The sequence below is a fragment of the Ciconia boyciana genome, chromosome 1 (assembly GCF_034638445.1).
Source record: "Ciconia boyciana chromosome 1, ASM3463844v1, whole genome shotgun sequence".
Classification (NCBI taxonomy): domain Eukaryota; kingdom Metazoa; phylum Chordata; class Aves; order Ciconiiformes; family Ciconiidae; genus Ciconia; species Ciconia boyciana.
In genome coordinates, this window is record NC_132934.1 from 219,168,570 (window position 1) to 219,191,139 (window position 22,570).

General features: G+C 68.2%; 1 protein-coding gene across 1 annotated transcript in view; it reads right to left on the reverse strand.

The window, feature by feature from the left end:
• Positions 1-22,570, reverse strand: part of PDE2A (phosphodiesterase 2A) — a 62,960-nt gene that overhangs the window by 21,323 nt on the left and 19,067 nt on the right. Inside the window, exon 2 of the mRNA XM_072855553.1 lies at positions 11,197-11,257. Coding sequence (XP_072711654.1) covers positions 11,197-11,257 — 61 coding nt within the window. The remainder of the gene's footprint in view (positions 1-11,196; positions 11,258-22,570) is intronic.

Consider the following 22,570-nt stretch of genomic DNA (forward strand, 5'->3'; position numbering starts at 1 on the left):
ACGTGGGACGTGGCACGGCGCTGGCCGTCACCGACACCCCCAGGAGCGGAGGGTGCCGCTCCTGCGGAGCAGGGTAGAGGAGGGGAGCAGCACCCTGTCCCCGCCGTGGTCCCTGCGGTGCAGACGGCAGCCGTGGCCCCGTGGGACCATCAAACTGGGACCAGCGTCACCTTTGCTCTGGCCTGGAAGGCTGGGGACGCTGGTCTTGCTCTGCCAGACCCCCGAACCGACTGGTTGCCACATGCCATTGCCGATCCCCCCGGGTACCCCATGGGACCGCGGTGCCGGCAGGGATTTTTGCCGGCTCCCGCTCGGCTGGCACGCCAGCATCCCCCGGCGCGGCGCAACGCCAAAGCCGTATCTGCCTCAATATTTCCCAGCGGAGCCGCCGGGTGATTAATGAAGCCATTCATCTCATTAGAGTAAGCAATTTGTCTTTGCTCCGACACCAGGGCACAGCGCGGCCCCGCGTGGCACAAACCCCCGCGGCTTCGGCAAAGCCAAAACTCACCGCAGCCCAGCCGGCCGGACCCCGGGCTGCTCTCCTCCCCGTGGAAAACAGCACCCTACTTTCCCCCTATTTCCCCCCCCCGCCTTTTTCCTTTCGGAGAGCGGTGGCGGCATCCCGTACCCAGCCATGCAAGGGTGGGGACCCCCAGCACGGCCCCCCGACTCGTCCCAGTCCCCCCCAGGCTCCGACGGACCCTGCCAGGATGGAAAAGCATCTTTTCCAGCGGAGGGAATTCACCGGCATCAAAAACATGGCTTTTTTGGGGGGAGGGATGGCCAGGCGCTGGGTGGGGATTTCTGGGACGGATCCGTCCCCCTGCTCAGCCCCGCCGGCCGCGGCAGCTGGATTTGGCTCCCCCGGCCCTTCCCCGGCCTCTCTGGATGTTTATGGAATAGAGAAATCCCATCCTGGCCGGCTTCCTCTCCGGAAAGGCTCCTCTCACGCCTGCCACGGGGAGGGAGGGAGACTGGGGGGGGTCCCGCATCCCCCCCCCAGCACCCACGCTGGCTCTCACGCCTCGGGGCTTGCGCCCATTCCCCTGGCCTCGCTCCTGGGCGACGGACGGAGGGGGTTTTCCCCCCATGGGGGAGCTCAGGGTGATGCTCCCCTGCCCAGACTCCCCCCAGGGCGAGGAGGAGCCCCCCCAGAGTGGGCAGAGGCCGGATCAAGTCCAGCGAGGCACCTGCTGGGATGCTCAGCCCCCTCGGGGGTACCAAGGGGAAACTGAGGCAGGGAAAGGGAAGCGGCGGCACCCTTGCCGCGTCCTTCCCCGTGCCGTCCCCGCGGGGACAGCAGCCCCTGCTTGCTGCAGGGCCGAGGAACCTCAAGGAAATGAATCATCTCCCAGCTGAGCTTCCAGCCCGGCTGTGCCGTGAAAGCTGCAAGTCAATTATTCGACTGACACGACCCTTCGAGCTCGGAGGCGTCCGTCTCCCTGCGAGCCTTCGGAGTCCGGCTCCTGCCCCTCCCGCGAGACTTTATCCACCTGGGAACGCGAGGGAAATGATCCCAATTAATTCTGTAAGTGGATTAGTGCCTTAGCCCCCGCGTGAGCGATCGCCTTCGGGATGAGGCCGGACATCGCTCCGTCTGGACGACTTCACTCCCCGACCTGGGGCACCCAAATCAAATTAGAGCATCCGAGATGCTGAGTACGCAGATCTCCGTGCCCACGGGCATCGCATCCCCCCCACGCCCCGGTACCCACGTCCTGCGGGCATCACCCCCACCCAAGGGCAGACGCTGCCCGATGCGTTTGCCAAGCTGCCGGCTCGGGATGCAAAGGGACAGGGACGCTTGAGAGCGCGGCGTACAGCGAGGAGGGGGCTGGGGCAGGGGAAAGCCCCCCCATCACCCCCTTTATTGCCTTGCCCTAAGCCCTCCCCGGCAGCAGACGGGGTGCGAGCTGGCAGCCCTGCAGCCGGCAGAGCCCGGGTGTAGCCGGGACCCCCCTGCCAGCCCCCAGCCCCTCTCACACCAGCCCCTGTTGCCTCTTGCAGGGTGTTTGCAGGCGTCAAGGACCGAGGAGCATCTCCCAGAACCGGCCGCTCGTCGGGGCATCCCCTGCAGAGCAGAGCCCTCGGCGAGGAGGACGACCCCGTCCGCTTGCCCGCGTTGGGCAGGGCACAGCCGGTTCTTGCCCGCTGGCAGAGCCGCACACCGGGCAGGCACCGGGAGCCCGGTGAGGGTGGTCGCCCCACCGGGGTCCCGCAGAGCCAGGGGCTGGGGGTTTGCCTCCCTCCCGCCTTGGATTCATCCCGTCGGATGCATTTTTAGCCCGTGCTGGCTCAGCCGCAGCCGCCAGCCTCTGGATCTTGTTACGCTCTCCCGTCTGACAGGCAAAAAGCAAATCACATTTGTATTCCTGCCGCCGCTCGCTGCCATCTGGGAGGCAGCCTGCCTCCGCCAGCACAGCCCTTCACCGGTCCCCGTGTCCCCAGCCTGGGGACACCGGGTGCTTGGGTCACCTTCCCTGGCCGGGGCAGCCCCAGGGGCTCCCTGCCTGTCCCCAAACCCGCAGGCAGCGGGTCGGTGCCCGCAGGCAGGGACACCCAGATCCTCTCCCATGCCACAGCTCTGGCTTTCCCCATCACTTTCCCCTCTCCAGGGCACTTTCTCCCCTCCCCCCTCCTCTTTGCAGAGGAAGATGCTGGTCCAGGACCCCCTTCTGCCCCCACCGATCGCACCCAGGGTTGTCTCCCAGGGCACGGGGACAGACGTCCCTGCCTTCGCCACCTCTCCAACGCGTGGCAGCAGGGTGACAACACCGCGCTCGCACCCTGGGCTCCCGGGGGAGCAGCCGAGCCCATCCCGGCCCCCCCCAGGACCCCCAAGTTGAGCACCAGCAGCCGGCGGCTGCAAGCAAACACCCAACCCCAGCGCCCGCACCGCCCTGCCTAAGCATTTGCTGAGCAATCTGGTGGTGTTAAAAATATCCCTGAGCCGTGATTCATCCTCCTCTCCTGCCTCCCCCTCACCTCCGGCAATGCCGAGCCCCCCAGCCCCGCTCCCCTCCCCGGGGGGCTGCTCCCTGCTCCCCCCCCCCAGCTGCACGGCCCCGTGCTCCGGCCACGGCGGTTAAATATAGCCAAGCTCCGGCTGTGTGTTAGCAACGCGGAGCTGACAACAAGCAGGCAGGGCCAGGCAGGAGCCCTGTGCAGGCAGAGAGCATCGCCGGGCTAAAACCCCGCGGTGCAAGCGGGGAAACTGAGGCACGGAGCAGGGAAGCGACTCCTGAAGGCAGCGGGTCCCACCGCAGGCAGGAGCTTTGCTGTCACCTCCAACCAGCTCTGCTGTGGGCTGAGTGACGCTGCTGAGGTCCCTGTCACTCTGTCCCTGGCCCCGCACTGCTCCAAAAGCCTTCCCCCAGCCCCCAGAGCCACCATTCCCTGGGGAATCCTCTCCATCGGGCCGGGGGTATGGAGGCAGCACCCCTGGGACAAGCGCCGGGCAAGGTCCAGGGCGGCAGAGGATGGAGCGATGGACGGACAGAGGGACGGAGAAGAGAGCCAGCAGCTCTGCCCGACCCCGGCCGGGAAGACATCCATCCCTTCCGAGCCTGCCCATCCCGGATTAGAGCCCTGCTTTCAGTCCCAAATTACATTGCTTTAATCTAATCAGGCAGCAACAACCTGTAACCCGAGGTAGCTCCTTAATTACCTCATCTTTTATAGGGGGATAATGAGTGTAAACGGGAAGGAAACACTTCTGGGATATCTCTTGCCTCCCCACGGTCATTTGCTCGGGGTCCTGTTGCAGCAGACAGATGAGGAGCTGGGCCCCCGCGGGCAGCAGCCCAGCACGGAGCTGCTCCGGCACCCAGCGATGCTGGGCTGAGGCTTCCCAGGGCCGGAGGATGCAAACCTCTGGCATCAGCCACCCGAAAAAAAGCACGCTAGGATGCCTGCAATACCCACGCCTGCCTCAGTTTCCCCGGCTATGCAGGGTCACGGCCGTGCAGGACCAGCTCGGCGCTGGGGTTGGGTCCGGATGGGAAGGGCTGTGCTGAGCCCAGCACCGACCCCGGAGCTCAGCGCATTCCTCCACCCCCTCCTCCTCACCCATGCACTGGCCTCGCTTGGGCTTGCGGCGCGGAACCGCAGCCTTCGCCGCCACCCGACAGGCACAGAGCTGTTTGCACCGGCGTGAGCTGTTTGCTTCTCCTTAAATAGCGCTTTAAAAGTCATTTCAGGTGCTCTTGCTCTATTAGCGAGTCCCAGCTGATGAGGCTGCAATATAATCACAGTTGAGCCCGGCGGAGAGCGGCGGCTGGCACGGCATCGCCCTGCCCGGCACACGGCGGGCAGCCGGGCGCTGAAGCCACAGCGGTTAGTGCAGGGTGGTCTGCACGGGGCGGTTTGCACGGGGCATTTGCACAGGCCGTTTGCACAAGACGGTTTGCACGGGGCGGTTTGCACGGGGACTTCGCACAGGGTGGTTTGCACAGGCCCTTTGCACGAGGTCGTTTGCACGAGGTCGTTTGCACGAGGCCCTTTGCACAGACTGGGGCCTGGGGGACCGACGCTCCCTGGGGACACCACCGTCTCTGAGCAGGGTTTTTTTAATTTCACAAGCAAACTTGCCAACCTCCGTCATCCCCCGAGACCTCCGGGGACGCTCCCCAGGTCACCCCCCCGCCTCCCAGCCTCGCACCCGGGGCCGATGGACCGGGGCCCGAGTCAAGGTCGCTTCCTGTTGATGTCCCTTTGTTGGGCAGGACAAACGGCCGGGACCGCGGCCGTCCTCCTCAAGGATTTCCCGTCCCCAAGAACATCGCGGCCTTCTTGGAACAGCGGTCCCCGGCCGGGCCGGCCAAACGATTTGCCGTTAATTAATTGTTGATAAGAGCGGAGCTGGAAAGGGCTGGGGGTCTCTCCCGCAGGGAAGGGAAAGGGAAGTTGTTATTGCGGTGGGAAACAAATTGCGAGGAGCAGATAAATGGCTGGTCGGACCGCTGCGCCCCGGGGACCACCGGCTCCCCTCCCCACGGCCCCCCGGGGAGCTCCCGTGCACCTGGCAGCCAGGGCAGGGTGGCTGCTGCCTGCAACGCTGCCTCCAACGCTGCCTCCAACGCTGCCTGCAATGCTGCCTGCAACGCTGCCTGCGCCCTGCTCAGCCCACCACCTCCTGCCCCGAACCCAGGTCCTGTGGCAAGGAGGGGGACAAGGACCCCGCTCAGCCCCATGTCACTTGGCCCTAACCCAGGTCCCGTGGCAGGGAGGGGGACAAGGACCCCGCTCAGCCCCATGTCTCACGCCCCATGGTGGGGAAGGGCCACGCAACCTGCCCAGCCCCATGTCACTTGTCCCTAACCCACGTCCCGTGGCAGGGAGGGGGACAAGGACCCCTCTGAGCCCCATGTCACTTGTCCCTAACCCATGTCCCGTGGCGGGGACGGGGACATGGACCCCTCTCAGCTCTCCGTCTCCTGCCCCAGCCCGTTTCGGGGGTGCAGCGGCACTGCAGTGACACCCCGGCGCTCCCGGGAAGGGACTTGACCTGGCTGCCCTTCTGTTCCCAGCACGGAGCTGCCCCGCAAGGCTGCGGTGCCAATAAATAACGCGCCGGAGGATGGGGGCGGGCGGGGACAGGGCAGGGGGACCGGGCCCGGCTGTGGGGTACACGGGGCCAGGGGGGTGATCCCATGGATGGGCTGGGGGGTTCCATCCTGCAAACCCAGAGCTCAGGGCAGAAAATGGCCCTGAACGAGCATCTGCTCCGACCGCCGGCCGCACCCCAGCAGGCGATGCCGGCCCCTCGCCAGGGCTCGGGGACCATCTGGGCAGAAAGGGCAAAGCCACACCGGTCCCTAAAATCCTCGTCTCATCCCACGGGCACCGCACGCCCTCCCCGTGCCACGGCTGCAGCCCCGGAGCCCTCTCCATCCTCCCGAGGCAGCCGCAGGGAAACTGCTCCATCATTTGGAGCATCCCTGGTACCCGACCGCCTTCACCCCGAGGGACGCAGGCGTTTACGGCAGCCACCGTGCCCACCCTGGCACCCAGCTGCTGGCTGCTGCGACCCTTCGGTGCTGGCACCGGTGGCAGAGCCGGGCACAGGGCCGAGCATCGCTGCCGCAGGGCCCCGGCTGCGGGCAGTGCCGGGGGAGCTGGCACCATGTGCATTCCTGGGACACGGCGTTCCTGGAAGGCTTTCCCTGGCACACGGTCCCCTTCCTGTCCCCACCGGCCACCAGCACCTCCCGGCTGGCCTAGATGTTTCTGGCGGATTAGCTGTGCCGAGGCTCCTCTGGCCTGGCTCTGCTCGGGAGCATCGTGACAAAGCCACCTCCCCAGACGCTCCGGGGATGCAGCCGGAGAGGGGCTCGGGGGGACGGGGACAGCCGGGTCCCATGGGGGGGGGACTCGGAGCCGTGGAACGGGAAGGGGAGATGTGGCGTTCCCGCATCCCCTCCTGGCGCGGACGGCACTAATGGGATCTGCGCAGTGATTAGGAGCTCATATATCAGCCTCTGATGGGATCTGGGAAAATTGAATTCCCGGCCATCTGCAGCTGGGAAGGAATTCAATCTGGGGCGGCGCTCCGGGCCAGGGGCTGGCAGAGCCACCTCCCGCGGGGGGGTTTGCTCTGTATGCACGGGGACCGCTTATTTTCCATATATAAGAGGGTTTGGTTACAGGATCCAGCTCTCAACCACCGGGGAGGGGTCTGGGAATCGCGGGGGTCTCACTACTCAGATGGGGAAACTGAGGCACGGCCAGGGGAAGTCCAAAGCCACCCATTAAATGGCTCCCTATACAGGAAGGTTTACAGCGCTGGCGTTTAATGGATCAGCACCCGGCCAGGCAGCATCAGCGCCCAGCTGGGGGTCCGGTCTCCAACCCCCTTGTCTACGGCTGGTCCCAAAGCCATGCCCAGGGCATCCAAAGGTGCCAGGCACCATGCACCCACCAGAGCTGCGGGCACCAGTTTGCCCAGCACATGGGTGGCAGAGGGATGCGCCTGCGGGGACGTGCCCGAGCCAAAAAAGCAGAGAGAAAATCCCCGCTCTGGCTGACACAGCTGCCAGGGAGGATTTGCTTCTGGGTTTGGCAGCATCGCGACGGGCCCGCGGAGCCGGGCTGGGAGCAGCGATCCCCTCTCCTGCGCCAAGAACAGGGAGTTTCAGCACCCAGCCCTGCTCCCCATCTGCTCCCCTCCGCAACGCCCAGCATTTCCCTCCCCACGTGTCCTCCTCGGGGCAGGTCCCCAGCATCCCATCCTCTCCTCCATGCCCATGGGGCAGCCGGGGTAGGGATGCGACCGGACCCGGCTGCAAAGATCCAGCAGCTCCAGATCCCAGCCTGGTCCCCAGGTCCACGGACCCACCTCCGAGACGGTCAGCCCAGAGCTGGTTTGGCTCCTCGGGCCCCGGAGCCCATTTTAGGGATGAGCTTTCCCATGGCTGTGGATGCTCGGGGAGGGGGGGCTGAGGTGAGACCCAGGTTCAGCCCTCCCCAGTAACACCCCGACTGCCACGTCGGTATGGGACGGACGAGAAGACCCCGCTGAATTCACCCCTCTCTCCTCCCTGCACTGCCAGGGATGCCACTGTCCCCGCAGCGAGCCCCCCGGGTGCCTGAGCCACCCCCCCCCACCCGGCCTTGCAGGCAGCTGGCTCAGCTGCCCGGCCGCAGGCAGGGGATCTCTGCCATCACCTCCCCGCAAAATGTCTCAGCTCGGCTCCAAAAAGCCAAGGTCGGCTGCGGTGCCCGTGGCGGCTGGGAGGACGCCGCCGCCGCGCAAGAAATTCCTCCCCTCCAGCAAACACCGAAGGTCAAACCCTCCCCGGCACCCGCTGCCCCCAACCCACCTCCGCATCTCCCGGTGCCGATGCCTGCACGCAGCCCCCCCTGCCCGGGGTGCAGCCGGAGCCCCCGCACCCCAGCCCGGCTCTGGGCTCGCCGTGCAGCCCCCCCCAGCCGGTGCAGGGCTGTGCCACCGTGGCCGGGCCATTTCTGCACCCCAACTTGGTTTGCACGTGCCTGGAGGTGGCTGCAAGCCCAGCGTGATGCCGTGGGGCACGAGAGGGCCGGGACCCACAGCCCAAATCCCACAGCCCCCCAGAAAGCAGTGCCAGGGCACACGCAATGCCGGCACGGGCTGATCCTGCACCCGTGAGCAGTCGCTCCTTGCAGCAGCCGTGCAGAAAGAGCTTTTGCCGGTGGGGACCCCCACGCCGGGGACCACTAGGGTGCACCCACCCACCCCGGTCTAGGGGTCCCGCTCAGCCCCCCGGCCCTGCAGCTCAGCGGGGTGGGGGAGGAAGCCGGCCCTGCCCCGCGTCATGGAAAGAAGCGCCCCTGCCGCATTGTGCGCCGTGGCCCTTTCCTCCCCTTTATTGCCCTGCTGATGTGTTTGTGTCCACCGGAGGAAACGCCGGCAGCGCCGGGACAAACGCCCGCACACGCATGTCCCCTCACCGCCCTCCACGGGCCCCCCGCCCCACGAGCCCGGCCAGCCCTACGGATGGGGAAACTGAGGCAGGAGCAGCCCCACGCCACCGGCCGAGGCACCCCGAGACCTGGCAGGTCGGCAAAGGCAACGCCCGGGGTAGGATGGGGAGCAGGGGGATGCGGCACCCGAATGTGCCCCCCCCACCCCCTGGGCACAGCATGGCCCCCCCAGCTCCTTCCTGCTTAGCCAGGCTGCGAACATGTATCAATTAGGGCTTGATTCATGGGCCAGTCAGCAGGTAATTGCATTGGGGCCAGCGGCCAGGAGGGAGAGGAGGCACAGACATCTCCAGCCTCACCCCACAGCCGGGTGGTTGCTGAAAGCCCCAAGCCCTATATACCCCCTATATATCCCCCCCCGGCTCGGGGATGGGGGTCCCAAATGCAGCCGGCACCCAGGGCACCGATGGGGACTGGGGTCCCGGAGCATTTCTCGGGGCGGGGGGATGAGCTGTTCCTCGCCCACCCTGGGCTGCCATGCACCAGAGCCAGGCAGCCTGGCAGGATCCGTCCCCCGCACGTCCCTGGTCACGTCCCTTTGCCCCATGCTGCTGTGGCCTCACACGCCAGGGACGGCCGGGGGGCAGCTATGCCCCGTCACGCACCCCCCTCTTCCTCCTCCTCCTCAGTGCCACCCCAGCAGCCCCCAGACCAGGCTGGTGGTCCGGGTTAAAACCAGCCCCCCCCCCCCCACAACTGGGTGGCTTTTGCTCCCCCAGGACCGGGGCTTGTGGCCCCCTTCCAGGTCCCCGCGCACCTCCGGGTCCCCTCGGGGGGCTGCAGCCGGGGCTCGGTGCCCGCCCAGCTGTAAGCCCCCTCCTGGGACAGGGCTAGTTGGGTGCTGGGGGTCTGGGACCAAGAGGGGTCACAGGGACCCCCGCACCACGGAGAGAGCCGCTTGCCCTGGCCGGTAAGGAGTCACACGTCCACCCCTGTGCCAGGTGACAGCTCCGATGTCCCCAAGCTTCACCCTGCCCCTCCCGGGGGGCTCAGCACACCCCACAGCGAGCACCGGCCCTCCTCGGGCGCGGGCCAGCCCAGCTCAGCTCCTTTCCCTCCGTCAGCAGCTTTCGGCTGTTTCCCGAAGAGCGTTTCCTTCCCTTTATTTCCCAGCGCAAAGCTCCGGGTCCCTGCCTCGCTCCGGCCTTGAACCCGGAGCCCCTGCCCAGCCCGAGCCCACCGGAGCGGGGCAGAGGGGCTGTGCCGCCGGCCGGCTCTGGGCATGTAGGGGGGACCACGGCCACGGCTCTCGCACCCAAAACCATCGGCGCTGCCCGGCACTGGGGTCAGGGATCCGGCACGGAAGGCGAGAAGGGGTGGGAGCGCTCCGGGCTGGGGCGAACCCCTCCAAGCTGCCCCTTCCCCAAATCTGGATGCGTTTGAAGGCGCAGGAGCACAAGGGCCCAACCACGTTCCCCTCCGCGTACTGTGCATCCCCCCCCAAAGCGCGCAGCTCGCGCAAGGAGGGAGGGGAGGACTCTGGGCAGGGTGCTGCTGGGGGGTCTGATGGGGCCCCCCCCTTCCCAGCACCCCACCCCCCCCCCCCCGAGGACTGGCCCCACAGCGGGGACATGCTGCCTGTGCCCCGGTCCCTGCCTGGCCCAGGCAGGGCTGCCCGCAGCCGAGCTCTTGGGGCACCCGCTGCGAGCGGAGCAGCGGGTGGGGGAGCGGGGACCCCAACCCCAGCACCCCGATACCCCCAAACACACGGAACCCGCCCTCCCAAACGCATCACATCCCCCAAACCCTCAGCACACGAGGGACCCCCGGACACATGGGACCCCCAGATGCGTGGGACCCCCAGCCCCGAGGCCACCGACCCCCGGGCGGCTGGGTACAGCCCCCCCTCCCCTCGTCCCCGGGGTCGCTTACAGCGTCCTGGAGGGTGCCCATGGCTCGGCCCCGGCTCCCGGCTCGGCTGCGGGCCCGCCGGGACCGGGGCCGGGAGCGGGACCGGAGCCGCCCGCCCGGTCCAGCCCATTTCCTCCGGCCCGGCGGGATCCGCACCCCCCCCCCGCCGCCTCCTTCCTGCGTGGGGGACACGGAGCCCAGCGTGTCCCCAATCCCCGGGGAGGGGGGACACACACACACAGCTGTCCCCCGCCCCGGGAGCCCTCTGGGGGGCTCCGCACCCCGGCACCCCGGCGGGACCCCCCCCGGGAGCCACCGAGCCCGTGGGGGTCCGGGGGGCGTGGGGGGGGGTACGGCTGCCGTCGGCCCGCTCTCCCCGGTGCTCCCCATCCCTGCCAGCCCCCCCAGACCGCGCCCGCAGCTCCGTGCCTCAGTTTCCCCGCCGGGCAGGAGCACCCCTCGGCTCTCCCGGGGGGCTCGCAGCCCTCCGCCGAGGAGGGGGGAGATGAGAGAGCTCGGGAAAGCCCCCCCCAGCCCCCCCGGGACCGGGTGGGGAGTGGGCTCAGCAAGGCTGCCCCAGTCGCCGGTTCCCCGTGTCCCGGGTGGGAGGGGAGGCGACTGGGATTGGGGGTCCCGGGTGGGAGGGGAGGAGGGTTAGGGGTGTCCCGGGTGGGAGGGGAGGCGGTTGGAATGGGGGTCCCGGGTGGGAGGGGAGACGGTTGGAATGGGGGTCCCGGGCGGGAGGGGAGGCGTTGGGATGGGCGTCCCGGGTGGGAAGGGAAGCGGGTCGGGGTCGGGAGTCCCGGGTGGGAAGGAAGCGTGGGGGGACCCGAGGGGACACCCGGGGCGGGGGGGGGGGGGTGTCCCCGCCGTCCCTACCTGTAACGCCTCGGAGCCGGGCACGGCGTCCTCCACCTTCAAGAAAACCTGCTGGCCCCGTCTGAAAAAGTGAAGGAGGGCGGTGAGGAGGTGCTGCAGCCCCAGCACCATGCCGCCGGCCGCCTCGCCTCGCCCCGGCCCGGCCCGGCCCGGCCCGGCCCCCCGCCCCCGGGCAGGGGCTGCGGGCGCCGCTGCTCCCCGCCCTGCTCCGCCCCGCTCCGCACCTGCTGCGCGCCGGCTCCGCGGGGTCCTAAGGGGCCGGGGCGGGGGGCGCCGGTGGGGGTCGGGGTATCGCTCCCCGGTGGGGAGTGGGGGTCGGGGGCCCTGGTGTGGGGTGGGGGTCGGGGTATCGGTCCCCGGTGGGGGTGGGGTCGGGGTATCGGTCCCCGGTGGGGTGGGGGTCGGGGGCCCCGGTGGGGTGGGGTGGGGGTCAGGGGTATCGGTCCCCGGTGGGGGTGGAGGTCGGGGGCCCCGGTGTGGGGTGGGGGTCAGGGTATCGGTCCCCGGTGGGGGTGGGGTCAGGGGCCCCGGTGTGGGGTGGGCGTCGGGGTATCGGTCCCCGGTGTGGGGTGGGGGTCTGGGCATCACTCCCCGGTGTGGGGTGGGGGTCAGGGTATCGGTCCCCGGTGTGGGGTGGGGGTCTGGGCATCACTCCCCGGTGTGGGGTGGGGGTCAGGGTATCGGTCCCCGGTGTGGGGTGGGGGTCTGGGCATCACTCCCCGGTGTGGGGTGGGGGTCAGGGGGCCCCGGTGTGGGGTGGGGGTCGGGGTATCGCTCCCCAGTGTGTCGAGGGGGTCGGGGGACCCAGTGTGGGGTGGGGGTCAGGACATCGGCTCCCCAGTGTGGGGTGGGGGTGCTCCCGCTATGGGGTGGGGGGCAGGCAGTGCTCTCTTATGGGGCAGGTACCCCCACGGGTTTGGCCTCCGGGAGGGGGGGGACACCCCCACCCCACGTCAAACCCTCCCCTTGTTGGGTTTGGGGTAGAGGGGTCGGGTTGGGAGGTGCCTCCCCTGCACCTTCCCCCTTCTTGGGCAGGGGTCCCCCCCAATTCCCTCCCCCTCCCAGTGCATTCTCCAGCCAAAGTGACCCCCCCCTTAAGAGCTCTGCCCCAGGCTTGAATTGGGGGTCCCCCCCCTCCCCATCCTCCCTGGTCGGGCACTGGAAGCCTCACCCCATTTTTGGGCAGGGGTGCCCATGCCTGGCTCTGGGGTGGGGGTGACTGCTGCAGGGCTTGATACGGAGAGCTCTCCCCCCGCCCCCACCCCCATCGGGGGGTCCCACCCCCACCCTGACGAGCCCTGCATTGGCAGAGCACCCCTCCCGTTCTTGGATGGGGAGGCTCCCCCGCTGGAGAAGACCCCACTTGGGGACCCCCCCATAGGGATGCAGGAGCTTCACCCCCAGACTCCTACATATCCCCCATCGCCTTCGGTGGGAAGTGACACCCCCCCCTCGCCAAGTCTCCCCCATCCTCTCCCGAGCACCCCCGGGATTTTGGGGGTCCCGCTCCCCCTGCACACCCTGAGCCATACAGGGACCCCGGGGACCACCTCTCCGCAGCACGCACGGAGGAGCGGGGTGCTCTGCCACCCCGACATCCCCTGGGGCACGGGCTCAGCTCGGGGAGCCCACCCCAAAGCGACGGGGGGGCTTTGGCGGCAACGGACCCACAGGATGGTGTTTAGCGGCTTCATCACGCACGGCGAGGAGCCGAGAAGGATCGATCCAGCGGGGACGCGACACGGCGGCCGCGTGCCAGCCGGCGAGAGGGGTGCGGGCAGCGTGCACGAACGAAAACCCAAATAAATGGGAAATAAAGGAGGCAGGAGCGAGACGCGCCGTTGAAGAAGATATCGTGCCGACGACCACGAAGGCAGGGCCTGCCGGGGCTGGCATCCTGCCTCCATCCCTCCGTCTCCTCCGGGCAGAGGAGGAAGGTTTGGGCTGGGGGAGGAAGGCCTCCTGCTCTTTCTCCAAACCCCCTGAACGCCTCGGCTCACCCCATGTTTCCTCGTCACCCAGATCAGCTAAATCGGAGCTAAACTGGCCTAAGCCACCAGTAAGAGACACTGGAGTGCTGCTCCTGCTCTTCTCCTCTCCCAGGGGCTGCTCAGCAGCCGTCGCCTGCGTTAGCGCAAGCCGATTCTTCAGCCAGGCTCGCAGAGAGGCTGCGTGGGGTGGGAAATCCATGGGGTGCAGGGCCCTTTGCGGGGTGCGGGGTCCTTCGCGGGGTGCAGAGCCCTTTGCGGGGTGCAGAGCCCTTCGCAGGGTGCAGGGCCCTTTGCGGGGTGCACAGCCCCGGGCCCCATCCCTGCCTGCCCCAGGACTGCGGCTGCCTGCGCCGGGCGCTGCCCTCAGCCTGCCGGGGAGGTTTCGGCAACACATCCCAGCTCGCAGGACCCCAACGGCCCCCAAATTAGCCTTCCTCCCGAGCTCTTCCCCTCCACCGCCACGCCACGGCTGCTGCGAAGGCGAGCAGACAGCCCCAGCCAAGCTGTCCCCCCGCTGCGTGTCCCCCCCCCGCCATGGCACTGGGGCTCAGCCCCGCTGCAGAGGGGTGTCCCCAAGGCCCTGCTCCGCAGGCTCTGCAGAACACCCCGAGAGCCTCCTGCGTGCCAACGCTGCGCGCGCAGCCACGCTATCGGACATCAGAGAATGCACACGCGCAGCTGCGGGTGCTGCCCCACGCACAGGGGAAGCTTTGACCGGAACGAAAGCGCAGGTCCCTGGTTTTGCCTCCCGTCAGCCGGGAGCCGAAGGGCCCTGCCACCCCCCAGGGACAGGGTGCTGTGGGGATGCGCTGGAGGCTCGTAGGGGCTCAACCCCTCTCCCATCGTCTCGCAACCCACGGGAGAACACGGAACCCATGAAAGCCTGGCTGCTGGTGGAGACGGAGACATCCCCAAAGGGTGGAGGGATGGAGGGAGAAGTTTCTCGGTGCCCTCGCCCCTGTGAGCGTCCCGTGGGGACATGGGGTGACAGGGAAAGGCCTCCTCGGGGCAGTGGGGAAGGGTCTGGGGGCTATGGAAGCAGCCCCCCCCCAGCTAACCCCCCGCTGCAGCTCAGGGAAGGCTCCGTGCCTGGTGCTGCAGCCCCAAAGCACCCTTGGGTGGCTGGGCCAGGGTCCCTGGGGAGGTGGGGGCCTGACAGCAGGACCCTCCCCTCTGCAGCCTGCACCCTGCGTGCTGCACCCTGCACCCCATACCCTGCACCCCACACCCTGCACCCCACACCAGCACCCCACACCCTGCGTGCTGCACCCCACTCCCTGCACCCCACACCCTGCACCCCACACCAGCACCCCACTCCCTGCGTGCTGCACCCCACACCCCGCTCCCTGCACCCCGCTCCCTGCACCCCACACCCTGCAGCCTGCACTCCACAGCCCCCGCGGCCAGGGCCGGGGGGGGGTGGGGGGGGTGTGGTACGGCGACCGGCGGAGCCGCAGGGCCATCTAGTGGCCAGAGCCACCGGGGCCACCCCGGGGTGCTCATCCCGGCCACCCCTCGCCGTGCCCCGGGGCACCCACCCGCAGCCCCCCCGGCTTCACCCCGGGAGCAGCCGCCACGGGCAAGAGGGGGTCCCTCCCCGGGGGGGCGAGCACCCCCAGGCTGGGACACAGCCCCTGCCTTGGCACAGGGGTCCCCGGCCGTCAGCGTTGCGCTGGCACCATGCCGGGACCGAAGGGTGACGCGGCTATGGGTGCAGGGAGACGGGCACCTCGTCCCGGGTGGTGGCACAGGGTGACGGGCACCTCGCCCTGGGTGATGGCAGAGGGTCGAGGGCACCTCACCCTGAGCGACGGCACACGGCGATGGGCACCTCACCTGGGGTGACGGCATGAAGCCGCGGCCACTTCACCCCCGGTGATGGCACGTGGCGACGGGCACCTCGCCCTGGGCGGTGGCACACGGTGATGGGCACCTCACCCCGGGACACCAGCTCCTGGGCTCAGCTCCTCACTGCTTTGCCGGCTGCCGGAGGAGCTTTTCTCTCTCCCGGGGCCTTGCCCTACCATCAAATCCTGCGGTGCAGGCAGGCGGCCTGCCTTCACCCCCTGCCCGCTCCCCTGCCCGCCCCGCGCCTCGCTAGCCGCTTTGCTCTCTGCTCCCATCCCCGGCAGCGGCCGTGTGTGCTCCGGTCCCTCTCCTCCCACCAAAGAGAGGTCCGCTGCTCGCCAGCCCTCGCAGCCGTCGAGGAAAAACCCTTTGGAAAGGCTCTTCCTCTGCTCCAGCCTCAGTTTCCCTCCTCGCCGAGCGGGAATCAGCCGGATCCGGGCGCTGGCAGGATTTGTTTCTATGGCAATGGGGATGAGCGGCGCCGAGATGGGAGCAGATGCTGCAAACAGCTTTGGAGCCGCGGCTGCCAACCGCCCCGGGGTTTGGGGTGAGGGGGGAGCACCCCTGCGCTGGGTGGGGAAGGACCCTGCCATCCCCACCTTGTCCCCAGGCGGGTCCTGGAGATCGGGTCCCCACGGTGGGATCGGGGTGGGAGAGGCCCAGGGATCCGAGCCCGGTGGGTGGTGGTGCGTCACCCCGTCGTGCCCACGAGGATGTGACCACGGGCATTTTGGGCTGGCAAACAGCGATTCTCATCACGAGGAGCTGCTCTGGCCGTGAGCTGTGTGGGTCCACAGGCAACGGGTGGAAAAACACCCCGAAAGCAGAGACACCCCCCCCCGACACGCACCCCTGGGCGGTGGGACGCTGCTCACCCAGACCCCCAGGGCTGGGGGGGGGAAAGGGCCTCGCTGGGGAGCGGGGGTGGGGGAGGACCCTGCCAAGGGCTGCTCCTGGTGAGTCACCCTCCAGCTGGGCTATAATTAGAGATGGCAGCAAGGGGAGGTGTGGAGCTTCGTCAGCCGCTGGCCTTAATGAGGTAGGCGGCAGCAGCAGAGGCAGGCGGGCCACATCTCGGCACCCCACGGCAGGGTGGGGGGCTCAGGGGGAGGGCGAGGGCAGAGCCAGCCAGCCAGCACCCACCTTCAAACCCCGGGGACTCCAGGGGTGCTCAAGCCTTGCACCCCAAGTCAGCTCCCGTGGGGCAGGGTGTCACCATAGCCCGACGAGGCCACCATGGGACCCACCGTGTCCCCAAGATGAAGCCCCCGGAGACAACCCGCTGCAGGGACCCCAGCGTCATCCCAACCTGCCGGCTCTGCCCAGCTCGGACGGATCCCGCCGGCTCGGATGCGGGTCCTGTGCTCCACGCATGAAGCGGATTCCCCGTGGGGCCGGCAGCCAGCAAGCACCCCCCCGAAGAGCCGGGGCTCCGCGGCAGCGTCCGGGCTCGCAGGATCCGTGCCGAGCCTGGCACGTCACCCTCGCCAGAGCCACACGCGGAGCGGGTCCCAGGCCCGGCACAGCTGCCCGGAGGACAGAGAGCCATTGCTGAGCCCGCACAAGGGCACAGTGTGGGGCTGTCCCCAGCTTCCCTGTCCCCAACTGCTCGCCCACGGGAGCCTGGGGATGGGGGAGTGGGACACAGGGGTGCAGGGACACAGGGGTGCCTGGGGACAAGGCAGTGGGACACAGGGGTGTGGGGACACGGGGGTGCCTGGGGACAAGACAGTGGGACACAGGGGTGCAGGGACACAGGGGTGCCTGGGGACAAGGCAGTGGGACACAGGGGTGTGGGGACACAGGGGTGCCTGGGGACAACACAGTGGGACACAGGGGTGCAGGGACACAGGGGTGCCTGGGGACAGGGCAGTGGGACACAGGGGTGTGGGGACACGGGGGTACCTGGGGACAGGGCAGTGGGACACAGGGGTGCGGGGACACGGGGGTACCTGGGGACAGGGCAGTGGGACACAGGGGTGCGGGGACACGGGGTCCCTGGGGACAGGACAGTGGGACACAGGGGTGTGGGGACACGGGGGTGCCTGGGGACAAGACAGTGGGACACAGGGGTGCAGGGACACGGGGGTGCCTGGGGACAAGACAGTGGGACACAGGGGTGCAGGGACACAGGGGTGCCTGGGGACAAGGCAGTGGGACACAGGGGTGTGGGGACACAGGGGTGCCTGGGGACAAGACAGTGGGACACAGGGGTGCAGGGACACAGGGGTGCCTGGGGACAGGGCAGTGGGACACAGGGGTGTGGGGACACGGGGGTACCTGGGGACAGGGCAGTGGGACACAGGGGTGCGGGGACACGGGGGTACCTGGGGACAGGGCAGTGGGACACAGGGGTGCGGGGACACGGGGGTCCCTGGGGACAGGACAGTGGGACACAGGGGTGTGGGGACACGGGGGTGCCTGGGGACAAGACAGTGGGACACAGGGGTGCAGGGACACGGGGGTGCCTGGGGACAAGACAGTGGGACACAGGGGTGCAGGGACACAGGGGTGCCTGGGGACAGGGCAGTGGGACACAGGGCTGCGGGGACACGGGGGTACCTGGGGACAGGGCAGTGGGACACAGGGGTGCGGGGACACGGGGGTCCCTGGGGACAGGGCAGTGGGACACAGCGCTGCGGGGACACGGGGGTGCCTGGGGACAAGACAGTGGGACACAGGGGTGTGGGGACACGGGGGTGCCGGGGGACAAGACAGTGGGACACAGGGGTGCAGGGACAGGGGGGTGCCTGGGGACAAGACAGTGGGACACAGGGGTGCAGGGACACAGGGGTGCCTGGGGACAAGGCAGTGGGACACAGGGGTGTGGGGACACAGGGGTGCCTGGGGACAAGACAGTGGGACACAGGGGTGCAGGGACACGGGGGTGCCTGGGGACAGGGCAGTGGGACACAGGGCTGCGGGGACACGGGGGTACCTGGGGACAGGGCAGTGGGACACAGGGGTGCAGGGACACGGGGGTGCCTGGGGACGGGGCAGTGGGACACAGGGGTGCGGGGACACAGGGGTGCCTGGGGACGGGGCAGTGGGACACAGGGGTGCAGCACCACAGTTGCACGCAGGCGCTGCTTCTTAGCCAGCACGCATGCAACAGAGCTCATGTCCCCGGCCGGCTTGCTAATGACCCGCTGTAATTAAGAGCTGCTCCGGCTCACTGGCTCGTGCCATCCCTGGGGACAGCATCCCTCGGAGGAGAATGTCACAGCCGGATGGGGACGTGCAGCACCGGCCCCCCGGCACAGGGCCGGGAGCTGCCGGGGAGTAAATCCGGGTGCTGGGGAGAGGCAAAGGAGCGCGTTTCCCGGCCCTGCTTCCTGCATCTCCGTTCCGCCTGGGGTTTTGTCCCCGTTTCCGAGCTGGGGTCGATCGAGCGGTGCTGCCCATCCAGCCTTTCCCCAGGGACTCGGGGCGGCAGCCTGCCAGGCACCCCAGCCCTGCTTCAGCTGGAGGGCGTTTAATGGCATAGGAGGGAGCAAAGTTCACGCGGGCTAGTAAATATTAACCCTTATTTCACATAAAAGATGCCGGGAGAAACCCCCTTTGGTGTTTAAGACCCGCAGACTCGGCTTTTCCCCGGGAGAGCGGGAGGTGCTGGCAGCAAATGGCAGCAAAGCACCAAAGCCGAGGGATTTTGGGGGAGGGTTAAGAAGCAAGGCTGAGCCTTCGAAGCCCGTGTAGCCCCAAAAGACGCCAGCACGTTCCTCCCCACACCCAGGCCCCTTTGCAGGTCCTATGTGGGAGGGGAAGCTGCAGAAACCTGCCCCCGGAGCAGCATCTTTGGGTTATACTGGGTATACTGGGAGCACTGGGATGCCGGGTGCCGCCTTGCACGGGGAGCCGGGGCGGGAGGGGAGCGTGGCCCGGCGGTTACCAGCTGTGCCAGCGTTGCTGGAAATCATGTCAGATCAGTGAAGCTTCGTTAAGCCTCGGCAGCGGAGCCGGGCTGGATTGCAGGGCCAGATCCTGGCTCCGGCAGCGGCCGCGGGGAAGCACGGCCGGGATGAGGACCGAGACGTCCCCACAGCATCCCTGACCCGCAACTCGCAGGAGGGAGGGGACACGCAGCGTGGCCGGGCACGGGGACACCGTCCATGTGGTCGTGGGAGGCCACGGGGAAGCAGGGCGGGATGCCGGGGGCTGCAGCAAAGCCTCCAGCATTGAAAATGCCTCATTGCACCCATGGGTGCCTGGCAGGGGACCGGCGAGTGGGGAAACTGAGGCTGCGGGGTCCCTGCTCGTGGACCGGTCCCTGCCGCGGAGGCGACCTGGACCCAGCTGGCTCGAGCAGAGCTCTGGGGACGCGGCTGCTAATCGAGCTGCTGTATCTACAGACAAATTGAGGTGTTATTTCTCCGGAGCTGCTAATCTGGGGTACTCTGCCAGCTCTAAATTCAGGCGGAAATAAATCCATCTGTTCTCCCGCTCGGCCACTAATCCCCCCGGCCGGGGCTCTCCGCAGCAGCCAAGCCTTGCCGATCGCTCGGCGGGGATGTAACCCGGCGCTGGACGCGGCTGCAGATCAATATCTCATTTGCTGCTCGCAGAGGAAGGCGGCGATGGTTTCTTCACCGATAAATCCCACCCAACGCCATGGCCCTGGCTGGCGGTGGCCGAAATGGGGCTGCACCGCGGGAGGGTCGCGTTGCCCGGCCGGAGCAGGGGACGCTGCAGCATCCCTCCCCAGGGCGATGCTCGGGGTCAGCCGCCACCGAGCCCTGGGGACGCGGCTCAGGGTGCCGGGAGGCTCCGTGGGCCCAGCCGGTCGATAGCACCGGCTGCCGCAGCCAAACCGCTTCGGAGCAGCAGGGAGAAGCCGCCGGCTCCTTCCCCTCGCGTTAACGATGACGTCTCTGCTGCTGGGCAGGAGCAGGCAGGGTCCCCTGCCCGCAGGGAGACCTGTGCATGTGCAGGAGCGAGGAAGACCTGCAGCGGGGCAGGGAGGAAGAGCGGGGCAGGAGGGCATCGCTGCTGGGGGGGGTTTCTGGGAGAGCTGGCAGGGCTGAGGCTGCTCCTGCGGCTGCTGAGCGCAGGGACGCCCCCTCCGAGCCCCTCCGTGTGTGTGTGTGCGTGCACACGTGTGTGTGCACACGTGTGCGTGCACGGGTACGCACAGCTCTGCGCATAACCTGCGTGCACGCGTGCATGCATGCAAGGGGGTGTGCACGCGTGGGGGTGTGCATGCAAGGGGCAGCGTGGACGCAGGGGTGCATGCGGGGCGTGCTCGTGTGCGTGCACACACGGGGGGGGTGCAAGGATGGGGGTGCACGCCTGCAGAGCGTGCGTACACAGGAGACGTGCACGTGTGGGTGTGTTCGTGCAAGCGTGGGGTGCATATACGCACAGGGGGTGTTTGTGTGCGTGGGGCGCACGTGCACGCTGATGAGTGGGGGGGGTGCATGCATGGGGGGTGCACGTGTGTGTGGGGGGGGTGTATTTGTGCGCATCGGATCGATGTGCGTGCGTGCGAGTGTGAGTACACACACACGCTCCCCAACTTTCCCTCTGCCTCCTCGTCCCGTAGCCGATGGCCGGTTCCCAAGGCCACGGGCACGTGCCAAACGCCCCACGGGCAGTGGGGAGCCCCCCAGCCCCCCAGCCGCCCCACAACCACCCCACGGGTGGGGGTCCCTCAGCCTGGCAGCCCCCACACTGCCCGGGGGAATGCGACGGTGCCCCGGGGCCAGCACGGAGCAGCAGTGGGGGCAGCAGCCCAGTATTTGCCCCCCCCCCCCCCCGTAGCCCCACATTTTTACCCTGCGCGCCCCGGTGTTTGCACCCCACGCAGCCCTGCATTTGCACGCTGTGCAGCCCCGCTCTCGCATCCTGTGCCACCCCAGCGTTTGCACCCCACGCAGCTCGGTGTTTGCACCCTCTGCAGACCCGGGGCAGCTCAGCCCCACCCTGATCCCCCACATCTGCCTGCCCTGGGGCACGCCGGGGACACCCCTTCCCCTTCCAGCCTGGGCCGGGGGCAGCCGGCTTGCCCTGAGCAACGCAAAGGGATCACCCGCTCGCCCCCATCCCCACCCCAGCCATCACCGGGGCCGCTCCTGCCATCGCCGTCACCCCAAAAGCCGACAGCACCCCCGTCACCCCCGGGCGCACTGCAAGCCCCGCAGACACCCAGCACCCGGCAAAGGGATGCGACCGCAGGACCCGAGGCACGGCACGAACCCCGGGCCGAGCAGGGACGCGGGGGTCCTGGCACCCGGCCCCTTGGCAGGGACAGTTCCCCGGGAGATGCCAGCTGCGGGGGCCGGTGGCAGCACGTCCCGGGCGCGGGCAGGGGAGGTTTTGCTGTTGTTGCTGCTGTCATTACTATCGCTGGATAACGAAGGGGCCCGGCTGAGCGAGCGATGCCGGCGATGAATAAGTGATGGAGCCCTTGGAGGGTCTCTATGGAGACAGCTCAGAGCGCGCCGGGTGCCAGGGGGCCGTCGGCAGCCCCCGCATCCCATAGCCGCGGCTGGGGAGCCAGGGCTAATTAGGGGGACGAGCATGATGGCAGAGCCCTCTCTGCTCCCTGGCAGCCGATTTCCCTTCCCAAGAAGGTGGCTGGGCCCCTGCGGGGCCGGCTGGTAGGGGTTTAAATGGCTGTTTGCTCCGTTTCCATCCCTCTCCCCCCCCGGCAGCAGTTTCCTCCCGTTCCTCGACTGCTTTCCCCATGTGGAGCCAGCTCGGCCAGTCCCTGGGGCATGAGCAAGCCCCGGCCGTGGTGGCCACGGGCATCTCCAGCTTGGCTTGCAAGGGTTTTTGCACCCCGGGTGGCTCAGCCCCACTGTCACACACATCCTGCACGCGTGGGGTCAGAGCACACACCCGCTGCACGCTCAGAGGGACGAGGGACAGATGACATCCATGGGGACAGCATGCATCCGGGGGGACAGCATGTGCCCAGGGGGACAGCGTGTGCCCAGAGGGACGGCCTGCATCTGGAGGAACATGCGTCTGGGGGACAGCACGTATCTGGAAGGACACCACACACCTGGGGGACAGCGTGTGTCTTAAGGGACGGCGTGTGTCTTAAGGGACGGCACGTGTTCTTGAGGGACAGTAGGTGCCTGAAAGCACAGCGTGTGTCTAGAGGGACAGCACGTGCCCAGAGGGACAGCATGTGTCTCAAGGGACAGCACGTGTCTCGAGGGACAGTAGTTGCCTGAAGGGACGGCGTGCGTTTGGAGGGACGGCGTGTGTCTGGAGGGACAGCATGCGTTTTGGGGACAGCACGTGCCTGGAGAGAGAGCATGCATTAGGAGGAGGGCCAGCAGGTGCCTGGGGGACAGCATGCGCTGGGGGGACAGCATGAAGCCAGGGGACAGCATGAAGCCAGGGGGCAGCATGAAGCCAGGGGACAGCATGCACTGGGAGGGGGACAGCATGCAGTTAGGGGACAGCATGAAGCCAGGGGACAGCATGCACTGGGGGGACAGCATGTACTGGGGGGGAACAGCATGCACTGGGGGGACAGCATGCACTGGGGGGACAGCATGCACTGGGGGGACAGCATGCAGCCA